The 16,047-nt window shown below is 44.4% G+C and overlaps 1 protein-coding gene across 1 annotated transcript in view; it reads right to left on the bottom strand.

The window, feature by feature from the left end:
• LRCH3 (leucine rich repeats and calponin homology domain containing 3) overlaps positions 1-15,803 on the bottom strand; it is a 105,316-nt gene extending 89,513 nt beyond the window's left edge. The window contains exon 1 of the mRNA XM_056126482.1: positions 15,572-15,803. Within this exon, the coding sequence (XP_055982457.1) occupies positions 15,572-15,803 (232 nt within the window). The remainder of the gene's footprint in view (positions 1-15,571) is intronic.
• Between the last annotated feature and the right edge of the window lie 244 nt (positions 15,804-16,047).

The following is a 16,047-nucleotide window of genomic DNA, read 5'->3' as shown; positions in this document are numbered from 1 at the left end:
AGACAGATAGTATAGCCTGGACCTGGTTTAGATCTCTTGTTTATTTCTGGCAGGCCCTATAGCATCAGGAGTGATCACTGAGCAAAGAATCAGGAATAAGACGTGAGCAACGCCTGGTGTGGTCCAAGAACAAAAACAGTTCTCAGAAAGTCTTATTTCCATAAAGACCCCCAAAATGAAAAATAAAACATGAAGGATAAAATAAATTAATACCCTATGAATATTTCTTTCTGGAAAAGGAAAGCAGAATATAATCAAAATATAACTTCCACAGGAAATGTCTTTAAGTTCAGTTTGTCATTACCTTATGTTGGAAAATAAGGAAGTGTTTACAAACTGCAAGTACTATGATAAGATATCAAAATTTGTAAACCTGTACTGGTCACTGTAGATCTGACCTTAAGAATGTTTATTCAGCAACTGCTGTTATTAAACAATGTCTTCATAGGAAAGATAAGTAATTGAAGCAATAACAATTAGATGTCTAGGAGCAGGAATCAGAGACAAATACACCAATGAGAAGTAAAGTTTTGCTAACGGTAGCCCCCGATCTCATAAGCGTAACACACAAAGTAACACTCCAAGACCGTGCTAGCTGCCTCCAGACCCAAGCTCACTCCCTTTCCCAGCTGTGGCTCTAGGGGACTGGATCCAGCCAGCACCTCTTGCATTGAGACATTGGCCACGTGCCCTGGGACTGGCCTCTGGGCCTTAAATGAGAGCCCCCTCAATAAATAAATGAACAAATGAATAACTGAGCTCTGGATATGAACTGATATTCAGCACAGATTAGGATCTTTACTTCATATGTTAGGACGAGATACTGAGGCTTTAAAAAGGTTTTTTTGCCATAACTTTGACTTCACTTAAGCCAAAGTCTCAACCAGAACAAAACCCTAACTAACTCTCTTCAATTCTATGAAGATGGAGAGATATGAGGAAGCTGCAGAGAACAGTCTGAACCAGCAGTGGTCAGTTCCTGAGGCTAAAGGCCTGGTACGGTCTCCAGAACCACAGTGCAAGAGGAGGCAGGATGTGGTGCTGGAGATGCTGAAGCCAGCCAGCTCCAGGGAATATCGCTAGCAGCAGGCTTCCCATGCAGGCCTCACTGCACTGGATGGTGCCACTGAAGACTTCCATACTGGGAGCGAAGTCAGGCCTCATGTTCCACAGCTTCACGGGACAGGCTCCTCAGGGGCCACGGCAGCTGGGACTCCAAGTTGAAGCCAATGCTTATTTGACTTTCCAAAAAGGCGTAAGAATGACAAGAAATCTATTCTGCCTATACTCTCTATATAAATGGGTACAAATACTGGGTAAAAGCACATTAGTTTTCAATATGGCTTAGTGAATATTTTAAGCCCCACTAGCTGAAAACTGCTTAAGAAAAATATGCATATACATTTTTCCCAAAACATTGATGCATCTGGGAAGATAATTCAATAGTAGAGTACTTACTAATCTTGAATGTGTGAGCCCCTGTGTTTGATTTTCAACACTCAAAAAACAAAAAGAAATTATTACTATGGTCGGGGTGATAGATCAAGAATCTAGAGCATGCGCTTTGCATAGAGACCATCTGAGTCTAATCCCTGGAGATGCACAATTTCCTAAGAACCACCAGAAGCAATCCCAGAGAACTGTGTTTGTGTATGTGTGTGTGGTGTGTGTGTATGTGTGTGTAACTGTACACATTCACACAAAATCTCGGATGAAAATAACAGGTGACTAATGTTCTCGGGCAGCCTATGAATTAAAGGATCATTGCAATTAAAGGATCTGTTTAAGAAAGAGTTGCAACTTTATCAACTCTTTATCAACTTTATCAAACGATAAAGTTGTAATGGCTAGGGACAGCAATCTGACAGAACAAGGTAAAGTAAATAAAAAGCTTTTGGAAAAGAATTCATCATTCTAGAAACCATTAAGAACATCCCCGAGAACCAGAGCAATAGTCCAGTGGGTAAAGCACTTGCAGTTCATGTGGCCAACCTAGGGTCAATCCTTGGCACCCCAACTAGTCCCAAGATCCACCAGAAGTGATCCTTGAGTGCAGAGCCAGGAGCAGGAGTAAGCCCTGAATACTGGTAGGTATGGGCCCAAAACCAAATGTAAATGATTTTAAAAAATAATAATAATAATAATTAAAACCTTGACTCATGGAATGCCAAAATATCAACATTAACAGGAATTTGGGAATTGATTCCCAACCATGGTGAATTGACTGCGAGGACCGGAATAGTAATGAGCCAGAATTGGAATCCAAGCCTGCAGATGAGAATCTCCGCAATCTCACGGTGAAGCTGAAATATGTTAAGGGGTTGGATGAGAGCAAGGAAGGGTCTCCTTGAACTAGCATCTACTCCTAGTTAAGATTCTGTAAACATTAAAATTATCACATAAGACTGAAAATAAATGTAAATGGGGGAGACAGTATGGCACACCCAATGATGTTCAAGGTCTGGCTTGGTGCGAGGAATCAAACCTAGGCCTCTGAGCTATCTCTGGTCCTATAGTGAAATATTTTCAAACTTAAGTACATAAACTGGTTTTTATAAACATGTTATTCACTCACTATAGTACAGTGTGAACATAACATTTTTCCTGGGCAGTTCTAAGGATCAAATCCTGCCTCAGAGATGCACACACTGCACCTGTGAGACATATTCATAGTATCTAAACTTGATTTTTATATGCACAGGGAAACCCAAGAATTAGTGTGACTCATTTTACTGCAGTATTTATCTTATTGAGGTGGTCTGAAACAACCCACATTATCGCTTAGCTCTGCCAGCAGACTTGTACACATGTTAAGCAAAATACAACATTGGGTTAAAAAAACACTGCAGATGAGTTTAAACAAATCCTTAGAACAGGAGATAACTACACTCCCTTTTTCATGGAAGAAAAGGTGAGAATCAACCAAACGTTGTGTCTGGGGCATGCTAGAAAACAGTGACCAGTTTCTATTATACATTTCTCAGCATGACTGTGAATAACTTCTTTGTGGGGGGAGGGTGGTCAGTTGTACCACCTCTTTAGCAGTGCTGATGACACAGAGGCTACTCCCAGAGGCACTTGGCCTGGCACTGCAGGTGTGGTAGTGCTGGGAGCATCAGTGTGACATCCAGCATGCTTGGGGGAACACACAACGACAGGATACCACACCTGGCAACTGAATATACCAGGCACGTGGTTCAGCTCTGAACTATCTCTCTGGCCCCACAAATTATTTTCATATTAAAAAACAAAGAATATTTTTGGACCAAAGTTCAAGTAATAAGAGCACAAGCCTAGCATACACTGCAGAGCAGAGAGCACCAAAGCTTCAGGCCCATAGCACCAAACCAGACAGCATGAGCAGTGCTCCCCAGCTCTTCCGGCATAATTGAAAATAGCCCCTATTTAAACACACACACACACACACACACACACACACACACACACACACACATTAGGAGGATGCAGTGATGCCAGCAGGTCAACCTGTACCCTCATGGTGAGTGCATCAGCAGCCTGACGGTGCCTTCAGGCTTCCTGATACCCCAAAATTGCCGCTGCGCCTCTGGCTGGACCCCAACATCGCAAGGCCCTGTTTCCGAGAAATGAAATGTCCAGAAGTTAGGTATGTGGGAGCGACACCCACAAACCACCTCCAGCTCAACTATACAAACTCATTTATCGGCCTTGCTTCAGAATCCCACAAATAAATCTTGAAAGATCAAAAGCTGCAGTGAAGAAGTGAATCTCAGACCAGCACAAGGCTGAACAGACTGGTGTAAACTGGGGGGGGGGGGGGGGGGGGGGAGGCAGATAAGCATGGTGCCCGCCCAAGCAGAGCTCCTGGCAGTTACTTGTTCCCATAACCCAAAATCGCCACCATGCCCCCACCCAGACTTCATCGTCTCAGGACAGACCTCACCAAGATATTAACTTACTGAAAATTCAGATCTGCAGGTTTTTGTGATTGAAATCTCCAGACTTTCTCAGGGTCAGGATGGGCTACCCTCCCCCCACTTCCCTATCCTCCAGGAAATCACTACCACAAACCAATTCCAGCACCACCATGTAAGCTCTTATACCAGCCTTGCTTCAGAGACCTATACATAAATCTTGAGAGAGATCAAAAGTAGCTGATTAATCTGGGATGGGCTACCTTCCCCCACCTCACTGTAGTTCCAGAAACCTTGGCAATCCCGTTATACCTCAAAGCTGCCACCCAGTTAAAAAAGCTACTGTAGCCTTACAATCTCGATAAAAATACTAAAGCCCTGAGCAAGCACGATGACCTCTTAGTACCTGTATTGCAAACCATAATGCACAAAAGGAGAGAGGGAGAGAGAGGGAGGGGGAGAGGGGGAGAGAGAGAGAGAGAGAGAGAGAGAGAGAGAGAGAGAGAGAGAGAGAGAAAGTGACTGCCATAGAGGCAGGCAGGGTGCGGAGTGGGGTTGGGGACGGTGGGAGGGATACTGGGGACACTGGTAGTGGGAAATGTACACTGGTGTTGGTATGGGTTTTGATTATTATATGACTGACACCCAATCATGAACAACTTTGTAATGGTCTGTCACTGTGACTGTCCTCCCGTTCTTCATCGATTTGCTCGAGCAGGCCCAGTAATGTCTCCATTGTGGGACTTGGTACTGTGTTTAGCATATCAAATAAGTCACGGGTAGCTTGCCAGGCTTTGCCATGTGGGCGAGATACTCTCGGTGGCTTGCCGGGCTCTCCGAGAGGGGCAGACAAATCAAATCGGGTTGGCTGGGCTGGCCACATGCAAGGCAAACGCCCTACCCTCTGGGCTATCGCTCCAGCCCCCATGAAAACGTAATAAAAATTTAAAAAATTAAATATTCTTTAATCACTTAAAAGAACTAAAATGGGCCGAAAGGTGGCTCAAGGGGACAGTGTCCATACTTTGCAGGAAACCAGGGTGCCATCCCCAATGGCAAACAGTTTTGTTCCAGCTCTTCCAAGTGTAGTACCTGCCCCGCTCCAGGTGCCTAAGTGAAAATACAGTGGGTAGTTTTTGCCTTGTACACTACCAACCGGGTTCAATTCAGGACACTGGGTATAGTCTGTAGTCTATCTCACGAATATTCAATTAAAAAATTTATTTTATGAATTAGGGACTGGAGTGATATATATAATACAGAAGGTAGGTATTTGCCTTGCATGCGGTCAACACAGGTTTGATTTCTGGCATCTCATATTGCCCCCCGCACATGGCTAGGAGTGATTCCTGAGTTCAGAGACAGGTGTAACCCCTGAGCATTTTCTGGGTGTGGCCCCCAAAGCAATGCAAAATAAATAAATAAGAACTAAACTAAAAACATATTTCAACATGATTTCCTAAAACTCTAGGATACAAAACACTGAAAAAATCTGGAAAGTAGGAATACATCTGACACAGTATGGAGAGGCCAAACATAAGACCTTTTAGACTCTGCTAAGGTATCTGGCATCTGAATGTACATAAAGGGCAATGGATACTTTTATAACTGAAAATACTTTAGTACTGGATTTGATTTTGCAGGGAAGTAAATGATTTGATCCTTCGTGTGTGTGTGTGGAGTGCGGAGTATGGGTTAGTTTGGGGGGCACATCCAGAAGTGCTGAGGGCTCATTCCTGGCTCTGAGCTCAGGATCAATCCTGCCAGGATTGTGTACCAAGTTTTGTATAATTAAGAATAAGACAACATCCTCTATGGTGGCAGCATCCTAATACTCCAAGTTTCTCTACTCTAATGCCTGGAATGGTAAGCAGGAATACAGGATTATTAAATTCCTTCATCAGAGCAATAATACGGGGGTAGGGGAGACACCTGCTGTGCACATGGCCAACATGGATTTCATCCTGGTACCTCATATGGTCCTCTGACTCCATCAGAAGTGACCCCTGAGCACAGGGCCAGAAAAGCGCAGAGCATGGTCAGGTATGGCCCCAAAACAAAACAATCAAAAAGTTACTTAGGTGGCAGATGGAACTTTAATTACATAATGAAAGCTACTAACCAGCTAACTAGGGCGACCCAAAGACTGAAAGCAGGGAAGCCATTAGTGCTTGAAGCTGGAGGTCATACAGTACACAGCGGAGCTCTCTGCTCCAGGGGCTGCAGCTGCCTGAAAGCCAGACACACAGCAAGGAATGAGAACCTAAAATCCACCAAACCCCAAGCCTGGAAGCAACTTCTGCAAATCTTCCTGGTAAGCACTCCACCTGGTGAACACTGATTTGGGCTTTGTGATATTAGTTAAGGTAATTTAACTGAGTCATCTGATCTACTAAATTGTGAGATAATAAATGGCTGGATTTAAGCTGTTATGTCTGTAGTAACACTATAAGAAACCATTTAAGCTGCTGAATCTATGTAGAAGAAAAAAAAAACTTTTTCCTTCACGGAGCTCACAAATCTAGGGAGAAAAAAAGAAAATAATGGTCACTGACAGTAGAAAAATGGTCAGAGAATAGTAGGGAAGCAAGAAGAAAAGTGTCTAACCGAGAAAGGGGGAATGGGGTAAGGATACACAGAACAGAAGAGAATTTTTTTTAAAGGCTGGAATAACATGAGTTAAAAAATAAAGATACGAGCAATGGAATACTATGCAGCTGCAAGGAACACTGAAATTATGTAATTTGCTGCAACATGATTGGAATTGTAAGATCATCTTGCGTGAAGTAAGCCAGAAGAAGAAAAACACAGGATGACCTCACTTACCTGTGGTATATAGAAATGTACTGTAGTAAAAGTGGGATGCCTTGATCACCCTTGAGCCCAGGATTTGATACAATAAAGTGACTGAATTTGAAGGCTTTGCCTTCTAAATTAGAAGAAGGAAAGAAATCAAGAGGGGAAGAAGAAAAACAGGAAGTAACTGGTGAACAGGCACATGGGCTTCGGGTTATACTGGAGATGTGGGTGAGTGGTTTAGGCAAATATCCAAAGCGCAGACTCAACAGAACCGCAAACAGGAGATCCAAGCTTTCAGCCAGGTAAACTCTGGGGGGTGGGGGGAGGGGGAGGAGGAACTGTGGGACACTGAAGGAGGGAAGGTGACACTGGTGTGGGAATGGTGTTGAAATAATAGCACTGTAGCAGTCCTCCTCCAATTAATGGATTTGCTTGAGCGGGCAACAGTAACGACTCCATTGTGAGACTTGTTATTACTGTTTTTGGCATATCCAATAGTCAAGGAGAGCTTGCTGGGCCCTGCTGGGTGGGATATTCTCAGTAGCTTGCCAGGCTCTCTTAGAGGGAAAATAGAACTGTGTTCAACACAAGACAGGAGAGAGAAAAGAAAACACAACTGGTGAACGAGATTACATTAAGCTGAGAATTTCTCATTCTGGGTTTGGGAGATGGTCTGAAGGGCTAGAACACACGCTTTACATTATCAGAACCGGAGGTTCAAGCCCAGACACCCCAAAGCACTAAGCCAAGAATAGGCCCCAAGCATCATCAAAAACAAAACAAAGAATTTCTCATTTAAAAAAGAGGTTAAGTTGCAGAGGGTAATTTCCTAAGATGGTGTTGTTCTTAGTGTATTTCTATAGAAACTGAGCGATAAAGGGTGGAATTATACACAGTATTACATCACTCTTTCTCAAACCAGGAATGGGGTGGTAAAGTAAATAAAAATAAATGCACTTGTTTTGATTTTCTCTAATGGCTAATAAACTGAAACCATAGATTTGTACTATAGCAAACATGGGATATAAAGTAGAATCCCTAAAATTCCAAGCCTACAAATTTCCTATTGAGGCAACATCAAGCTTATCATCTCAATATTCCCAGGATGAAAATCAATGTAAACTTCTGTCATTCACATACACTTAAGGGAAAAAACCAAGTGCAATAACTTGGTTTAGGTTTCTATTTATTTGGTGGGGAGGATGATTGTCACACAAGCAGTGCTCAAGGGCAACTCCTGGATCTGTTCTCAGGAGTCGTGCTGGCAGTGCTCAGGGGACCATATGGGGGGCCAGTGATCGAAACAGACTGGCCCGATGCAAGGCAGGTCCCTTAAGCCCTGTACTTTCTCTCCAACCACGCTTCCCACTGCAACCTCCAACACTCTAACAGAAAAATGTGCCGGAGATCTTGGCTGTTAAGTAAAAAGAGGTATGAAATGTGAATTAAAACGACTTTCAGGGGCTGGAGCGATAGCACAACGGGTAGGGCATTTTCCTTGCATGTGGCTGACCCAGGTTCGATTCCCAGCATCCCATATGGTCGCCTGAGTACCGCCAGAAGTCATTCCTGAGTTCCTGGTGCAGAACCAGAAGTAACCCCTGTGTAACGCCGGATGTGACCCAAAAAGCAAAAAAAAAAAAAAAGGATGACTTTCATGTTTAGAAAAAAAATACAAGTTTCTAAGAGGGTGGCCTATGTAAGCTTAGCTATGCAAGTGTTTGAATTCTTTTACATCTGTATGAATTTTTAAATTGCTTATTATGTTAGATTAAGTTCACTTCTAGGAATTTATCCCAAAGATAAGAAGATGTGATCAGAGTTTTATAAAAGGATGAAAATATATCAGACTCATCTAAATGAAAGGGATCTGATTCTGGGGCCTGAGAGATAGCAGAGCTTGCAGCATGGCCTGGCTTCGAGCCCTGGCACCTCATGGTTGCCAATGCAAGGAGTCATTCCTGAGTGGGGAGTCAGAGTGAGAGCCAGGACTTCCCCCTGAGCACTGCTGGATGTGGTCCAAGAACAGAAACGAAAAGGGAATCTGGTTAGATATACTATAGCCAATAAAGTTCTAGTACCAAAAAAGTTAGATATGACACAGTATTTCAATATACTTCAGATGGAAAAAACAAACAATATAATACTAGTATCTTCTGGGTGTGCTGGGGAAGCATCTGTGGTGCAGGGAATTAAACCAACCTCAGACTCACACAAGATAAGTAACTGACCATCTGCACTCTCTCAGGCCTACTCTTCATTATAAAGAATCTTCTCTCAGAAGATTTTTCCAGATTTGAGTATATAACATTCAGGCGGATGGTAAATGTATCAACTATATAGTTCAAACCTTTATTAATAAAGTTGCTTAAATGGTAGTCTTTGCTAACAAGATTTTCTTCCTAGAAGAAAAATAAATTCTATGTGCCCCCTCCCTGACGCCCTCACGTCTAAGCAAAGATCCTTCTAACTGCAAACCTGTCCTGCTGCCCCCTCCTCTATCCTCTGCCTTCTCAGACACTATTCAACAGTGTTTTCAGCTCTAGTATCCATGGTGGTTTACTGTCATGGAAATAGAATAACACAGCCCCCCCCCAAAAAAAAACGGGAGTGATATATAAGAAATTGCAAAGAAAACTTCAAGTCTATTCAAGACTATCCAATTTCATTTTCTGTGATGATGGGAAAGTTCTAGTATTCATGTGATCCCACATGACAACATGCTGTCCAATATAACACATGTGGCTTCTATACTTGAAAAATGACTAGCTAATCAATGGCTAATAAACAGCACCTCCCATACTGAACAGCACTGCTCTCAGAAAAGTCCCGGGTACTGATACCATGGTCTCTGGCACACCACTGACTGACTTCTCCAGTTAGGATTTCCAAGACTAACAAAACCGTCGTTTTTGTGGCTTATAAATTGATTCCCTGGCACCTAAGACCCTAGGTTCCATCCCCAGCACCTCAAAAAGAAAAAGTGTGTGTGTGTGCGCACGCAGGAGGGGCAGGTGTTAGAAAAAAAGTCACTTCCTTTAAAAACTAAATGACAGGGCTGGAGCTATAATACAGCAGGTAGGGTGTTTGCCTTGCATGCGGCCCGCCTGGGTGCAATCCCCAGCATCCCATATGGTCCCCCCAACACCACCAGGAGTAATTCCTGAGTGTAGAGCCAGAGGGTAACCCCTGTACATTGCTGGGTATGACGCAAAAAGCAAAAAATGGCATTAGCAATTTTCACTCTTCTTTCCCTAGGAAATGTCCCCTTCTAAAAAGACCGTCTTCTCACTGCTTTCTGTTTCATGAACACAAGTTCGCCCACTATATATTTACTTATTAAATGTGATCTTAAGAGTCCCACTCCACTTCAACAGAAAGATTTTCCCCAAAGATGAGTCCTTTAGTTTTTTCCTTTTCTGACTTTTACTTGTTTTCCTTTTCTGACTTTCAGTTTCAACTACAACGTCTGCCTTCTGCACCTCACTACACAATCTTACACACAGTATACTAACCTCTAAGAAACTTCTTATCTGTAAACTAACTTAGCTGATGCCATGTGTGCTTGGTATGAGTCTCTGAATTCTCATACAGACCTTATTATGGGACATAGTTTCCATTTTCACTCAGGCTAATTTCTTTTCTTGACTTTTTAAATGCTGGTGCATATGAAAGTTACCACAGACTAGCTTTTCCACTCTCTACACTCAAGAATCTCATAAACTCTTCACTAGTGTATGCTACAGATTATGATCTCACCCTTAAAGCTCTGTGACTCTAAATAGAGTCTAGATTTTCTGTCCATTACTCTTCATAACACTTCTATTTGCTGTACATGATTACCTAGATCTGCCACCAGCTCCTTAAAGGTATGAAGCAAAACCTCCCCCTAGTCCCACAATAATATAAGAGGCATGAGCACCCAGGTTCAACTGCCAGAGTAGCATGGTCCCCCTCTACTACAGAAGTAACCCCCACACAGAAGTGGCCATAAACCAAATAAATAAACAAAGATGGGCCAGAGTGATTGTGCAGGGGTCCAGGTACTTGCCTTGCACAAAAACAGAAACCAGAACACATAAGAAACACACACAGACAAAAAAAAAAAAACTGTAATAAACTTCTTTATCAGTATGGTTTAGTGACCCAAAATACAAGTTTCAAGAACAGGCAATTCTGAATCTGTCATTTTTTAGCTGTGTGACTGTTATTAATCTTGAATCTTCATTTTTTTCTTCATGTGCAAAAAACTGGGGTCAAAAACACTACTTACAACTCAAGCTGTAGTGTGTGTGTATATATATATATATATATATATATATATATCACTGTCCTCCTGTTGTTCATCGATTTGCTCGAGCAGGCCCAGTAACGTCTCCATTGGAGACTTTGTTGTCACTGTGTTTGGCATCTCTAATACTTCACAGGTAGCTTGCCAGGCTCTGCCGTGCGGGCGAGATACTCTCGGTAGCTTGCCGGGCTCTCAGAGAGCGGCAGAGGAATTGAACTCGGGTCGGCCATGTTGGCTGCGTGCAAGGCAAATGCCCTACTGCTGTGCTATCGCTCCAGCCCATATGTTACATATGTTGATATATACATGTGTATATATATATATAAGCATACACATGTGTATATATCTATACATATATACACAGCTTAGTATATACCTGGAAATGCCAACAATGCAATAAATGTTAGCTACTATTATTATCTGTCGCATTACCACCTGTCTAGTCCTTCAGGTTTAAGAGCTTGCTGTCTTTGATGCAAGGTCCTTTAAAAAAGTTTCACTCATCATTTGTACATTTTAATTTTCCAGTATGAACTCTGCCTTAGATTCTTTTGTACTTTTGGATTACTACCATAGCCTCCCAACTGGATTCCTAGTTTTGTTTTTTTTTTTTGCTTTTTGGGTCACACCCGGCGATGCACAGGGGTTACTCCTGGCTCTGCACTCAGGAAATCACTCCTGGCAGTGCTCAGGGGACCATATGGGATGCTGGGAATCGAACCCAGGTCGGCCGCGTGCAAGGCAGACACCCTACCCGCTGTGCTATTGCTCCAGCCCCTGGATTCCTAGATATTTAAAAATTAATTTTCCTTTATCTTTTCCCTACCCTTTGTTGTTTAAATGTCACAAACTCGATTGTGGTGCCTGAGTTGAGGGGAGAGGGCAGGCCACACACTGGTTGTGGGGCAGCAAAGGTCCCAAGCACCGGGGAGAGGGTGTGTGGCCACATGCCAGGCTTGACACAGAGCCACAATCCAAGGCTACCGGTTTACTTGTCTTTTTAATCCTTAGCACTGTAGCACTATCCTCCCATTGTTCATCGATTTGCTCAAGCGGGCACCAGTAACAACTCACAACAAATTGTGAGACTTGTTACTGTTTTTGGCATATCAAATATGTCACTGGGAGCATGCCAGGCTTTGCCACACTGGGCTCTCTGAGAGGGGCGGAGGAATCAAACCCAGGCCGGCTGCGTGCAAGGCAAGCGGCCTACCTATCCATATCCAAATGCTATCCATATTATCTAGCACCTAGAAGCTTTGCTACTAGCATTTTATCTAAAAACCAAAAATACTTTTTTTACTTCATTGCCACTGGCTCAGAGTATTATACAACTTCAGGAGAAGAGTTTTACATGCCTTGAACTGCAAACAGTTTACCATATCCACCATCTAAATGTTAGTGCCATCACACTATCAAATGGACCCGTGGGGTCAGAGAGATACTAGGGATAAGGCACTTGCCTTGCATATAGGCCTGCCAGGAGTAATTTCTGAGCACAAAGGCAGGAGTAAGGCCTGAGGCACATCCAAGTGTGGCCTAAAAATATTAACTAAACAAATAATAACAAGACCAAAACAATTCCCCTCCCTTATGTCTATTTCTTTATTATGGCTAAACTTCTTAAAATCCAAGAGGGTAGGGAGTTTTGGTCCTATCTGCTACACCTGTCAAAATTTCTCAGTACCAGTTTGCTGAATAATTACCACTGTCCCTGTCACTAACCCTTATCATCAACCTAGTATTCAATATTCAAATGGTAGCTCTTATATTCCTTAATGCAACCATTTTTCAGACCAAATAAACTTAACCATAATATTACCAAGAAGTCTTACTGCATTAGTCAAATCGTTAATTCTGTTAAAAAAAACTCTACTGGGCTGGTGCGATAGCACAGCGGGTAGGACATTTGCTTTGCATGCTGCCAACCATGTTCGATTCCCAGCATCCCTGAGCACTGCCAGGAGTAATTCCTGAGTGCATGAGCCAGTAACCCCTGTGCATCGCCAGGTGTGACCGCCCCCCCCCCCCAAGAAAAAATTCTACTCAAAGTTAGCAGAAAAAAGAATTTAAAAGTTTGCATAATTTGATAGTCTAATGAGAGCCCTAAACTAAGTCAAGTTTGAACTCATCAAAGAAACTAGTATAGAAGGGAGACTAGATTTTTAAGTGTTCTCACACTGGTTCAATCCTGACCAACACTGTCTTCCCTGCTTTTTAGCTACAGATCTGAGCAAATTATAGATCTGTATCATTATCTGTAAAAAAAAAGGAATAGTAGTATCTAGCTGTACAGAGAGGCTATGTGGTACCGGAGAAAACAGAGTGAAAGTGGATAGTTCAGGATCAGGAAATGCTATCTTTATTACTAAATACATGACTTTCTACCAGATGATAAGCCAAGTGGGAATAATGAAACTCAATCCATAGGTTATGAGCATCTAACAAGACAATTTATTGTAAAACAACACAATAGCAAACACTGAATGAACATTTAATAAAGGTTAAATGTTCAACTTTCCTGCTGAAAATTTTTATGTTTTTATGTACTACCAAAGCACAACTTTTTAAAAATTTTTGTATACTTAAGTCCGTGAAAGCAAATTTTTTGTATTTAATAGATTATTTCTACATTTTAAAAACAAATGTAGTCTAAAGCTTTTTTATACCTTTGATTCAAACAAAAATTCACCCATCAAAATGTTTTCTATAGAAATAACCAAATAAATGCAGACAATACTAAATTAAAAATTCAGAGCACAGTAAGAATAAAAGCCAATGATACAATTTATTCTTTTAAATGGGCTGGAGCGATAGCACAGCGGGTAGGGCGTTCGCCTTACACGCGGCCAACATGGCCGACCCGAGTTCGATTCCTCCGCCCCTCTCGGAGAGCCCGGCAAGCTACCGAGAGTATTCGATATGCCAGACACAGTAACAACAAAGTCTCCAATGGAGATGTTACTGGGCCCGCTCGAGCAAATCGACGATCAACGGGAGGGCCTTTACCTTTACCTTTTTACCTTATTCTTTTAAATGCCCCTTGGTTTTAGTTGATAAAATATTTCTTTTTGTCTGCTAGCTTGCTTTGTTGTCTGATTTTTCTTTTTTGAGGTCAGGTGCTCAGGACTCTTGGTTCAGGCCTCACTCCTGGCTCAGGGGTCTCTATGCAATGATGGGGATCAAACCCAAGGTCACCCTCTGAGAAGGAAATGCCGTCCCCACTACACTATGTCTCCAGCTTCAATAAGAATACTGTACAGGCAAAACATGCTGGTCCTAGAATTATTCAAAAGCAAGTAAGATAACAAGTTAGATAAACTCCTATAATCCGCTTGTCTTTAGCTTCAGGCTTAATAATGTAGTAATGCTGAAATGACTCACACCTGTTTAAATTGCACTACACTCTTAAACAGAATAAGAAAATTTGGAGTACAAAGATCTTAGAGATCATCTATCAGAACACAAGCAACAGGCTGGTGCTGGGTCACAGTTCCTTTTGCTAGAAAGCATAGATATCACTCGCTAAAATAACAAACTATGTCCAACTACATACAACTGTTTCCCAAAAAGATAGAGATTGTTAGCATTTAATTTTTCACATTTCATGCAAGAACAAGAGTCGAACAATTTATTTTTCTAAAACGACTGGCCCATTATGTAACATGTCTTAACTTTAACAAGTGTACAAGCATGGGAAAGATGTTATATGAATAGGACACAAAGCACTAGAAACCTTTGGCTGCAAAACACCACATGAAAATAACTACATCATACTATAGAAACGTGTCTAAGGGATTTTTCCCTCCTTTGTGTTCGTGCATAGAATGAATAGACTCAGCTTTTAATCTCCTCCCTGAGGAAGCTGCATTCTAAACACAATAGCAAACACATTATGCCGAACGGCTCCGTCACCATTGTTCCGTGCAACTGAGAAAACAAGGTATACTTAATTCCTGTGTTCTTTCCTGCGTTCAAAAATAAGAATGAAACAAAATGTTTGCCGGGTCTCTAAACGAGACCGCCACTGCAGATCAAGTCTCCTTCTTTTGCTCCCCTGGACATTTCTCGGGGCGGGAGGGTAGAGCGGTGCCAGCCTGACGGTGGCTCCGTCTGATTCTGCAGCGCGCCTGGCGAGGTGGGCCAGAGGGGTCTCAAGCCTCCTGCCCCTGTGGAGACTCGCTCCGGGAGACCCTCTGGGCCCTGGGAAGACCCCGGGAGAAGCCTTCGGGCTCCCGGGAAGACGCGGAAGAAGACTTCGGGGTCCCGCGGGGACCCCGGGAGAAGCCCTCTGGCCCCCGGGAGACTCGCTCCGGAGAGAGCGCAGGGGCCGGCGCCCGACCACGCCGCGGCCCAGGTACGCCGAGGCTCCTGCCCACCGCCCCAGACCCCAGCAAAATCGGCCGGGCTCGCCCGGCCAGCGGGCGACGGGGTCCCGCCAGGGGCCACGCCCGCCCGCCGCGCCCGCCGAGGCAGGGACCGCCGGGCCCGCGCCGGACTCGCGGCGACCCCGAGCGCGGACCCAGGCCGGAACGACCCCCGCGCCCCGGCCCGCCCCGAGCGCCCCGCCGTCCTGAGCGCCGCTCACCGGCCCGGGTGGTGTCCGTCAGGTCGTGGCTGGCCGCTCCCCGGGGAAACTCCCTCAGTTTCCGGCCGCTCAGGCTCAGCACCCCGCTGAGCGCCGCCTCCTCCAGCGCCCGGTCGAGGGCTCGGCTCCAAGAGGCCGGGCCCGGAGCCGCGCCGGAGGCCGGGCCGCAGCCAGCGCCGGAGAGGGTCCCTTCCGACGGGCCCGGGACCCCGCCGCCCGCGGCCGCCGCCATTTCCCTGCCGCGCCGCTCGCTGCAGCGCGCATGCGCGCAGAGCCGCGGGGCGGGGCGGGGCGGGGCGGAGCCAGAGCCCGGGGCGGGGCCTGGCCGGCACAGTATCGAGGGATGGGCCGCCAGAGCTCAGAGCTCAGGGCGGGGCCAGAACCCGGGGCGGCCAGAGTCCAAGGCGGGGCCAAGCCGGCACGGGGCCGACGGACGGGCCCCCAGGGCTCGGGGCGGGGCCAGGGCTGGCCAAACC

The sequence above is a fragment of the Sorex fumeus genome, unplaced genomic scaffold (assembly GCF_029834395.1).
Source record: "Sorex fumeus unplaced genomic scaffold, SorFum_2.1 ptg000063l, whole genome shotgun sequence".
NCBI classification, from domain to species: Eukaryota; Metazoa; Chordata; class Mammalia; order Eulipotyphla; family Soricidae; genus Sorex; species Sorex fumeus.
This window is presented reverse-complemented; position numbering and strand designations above follow the sequence as displayed.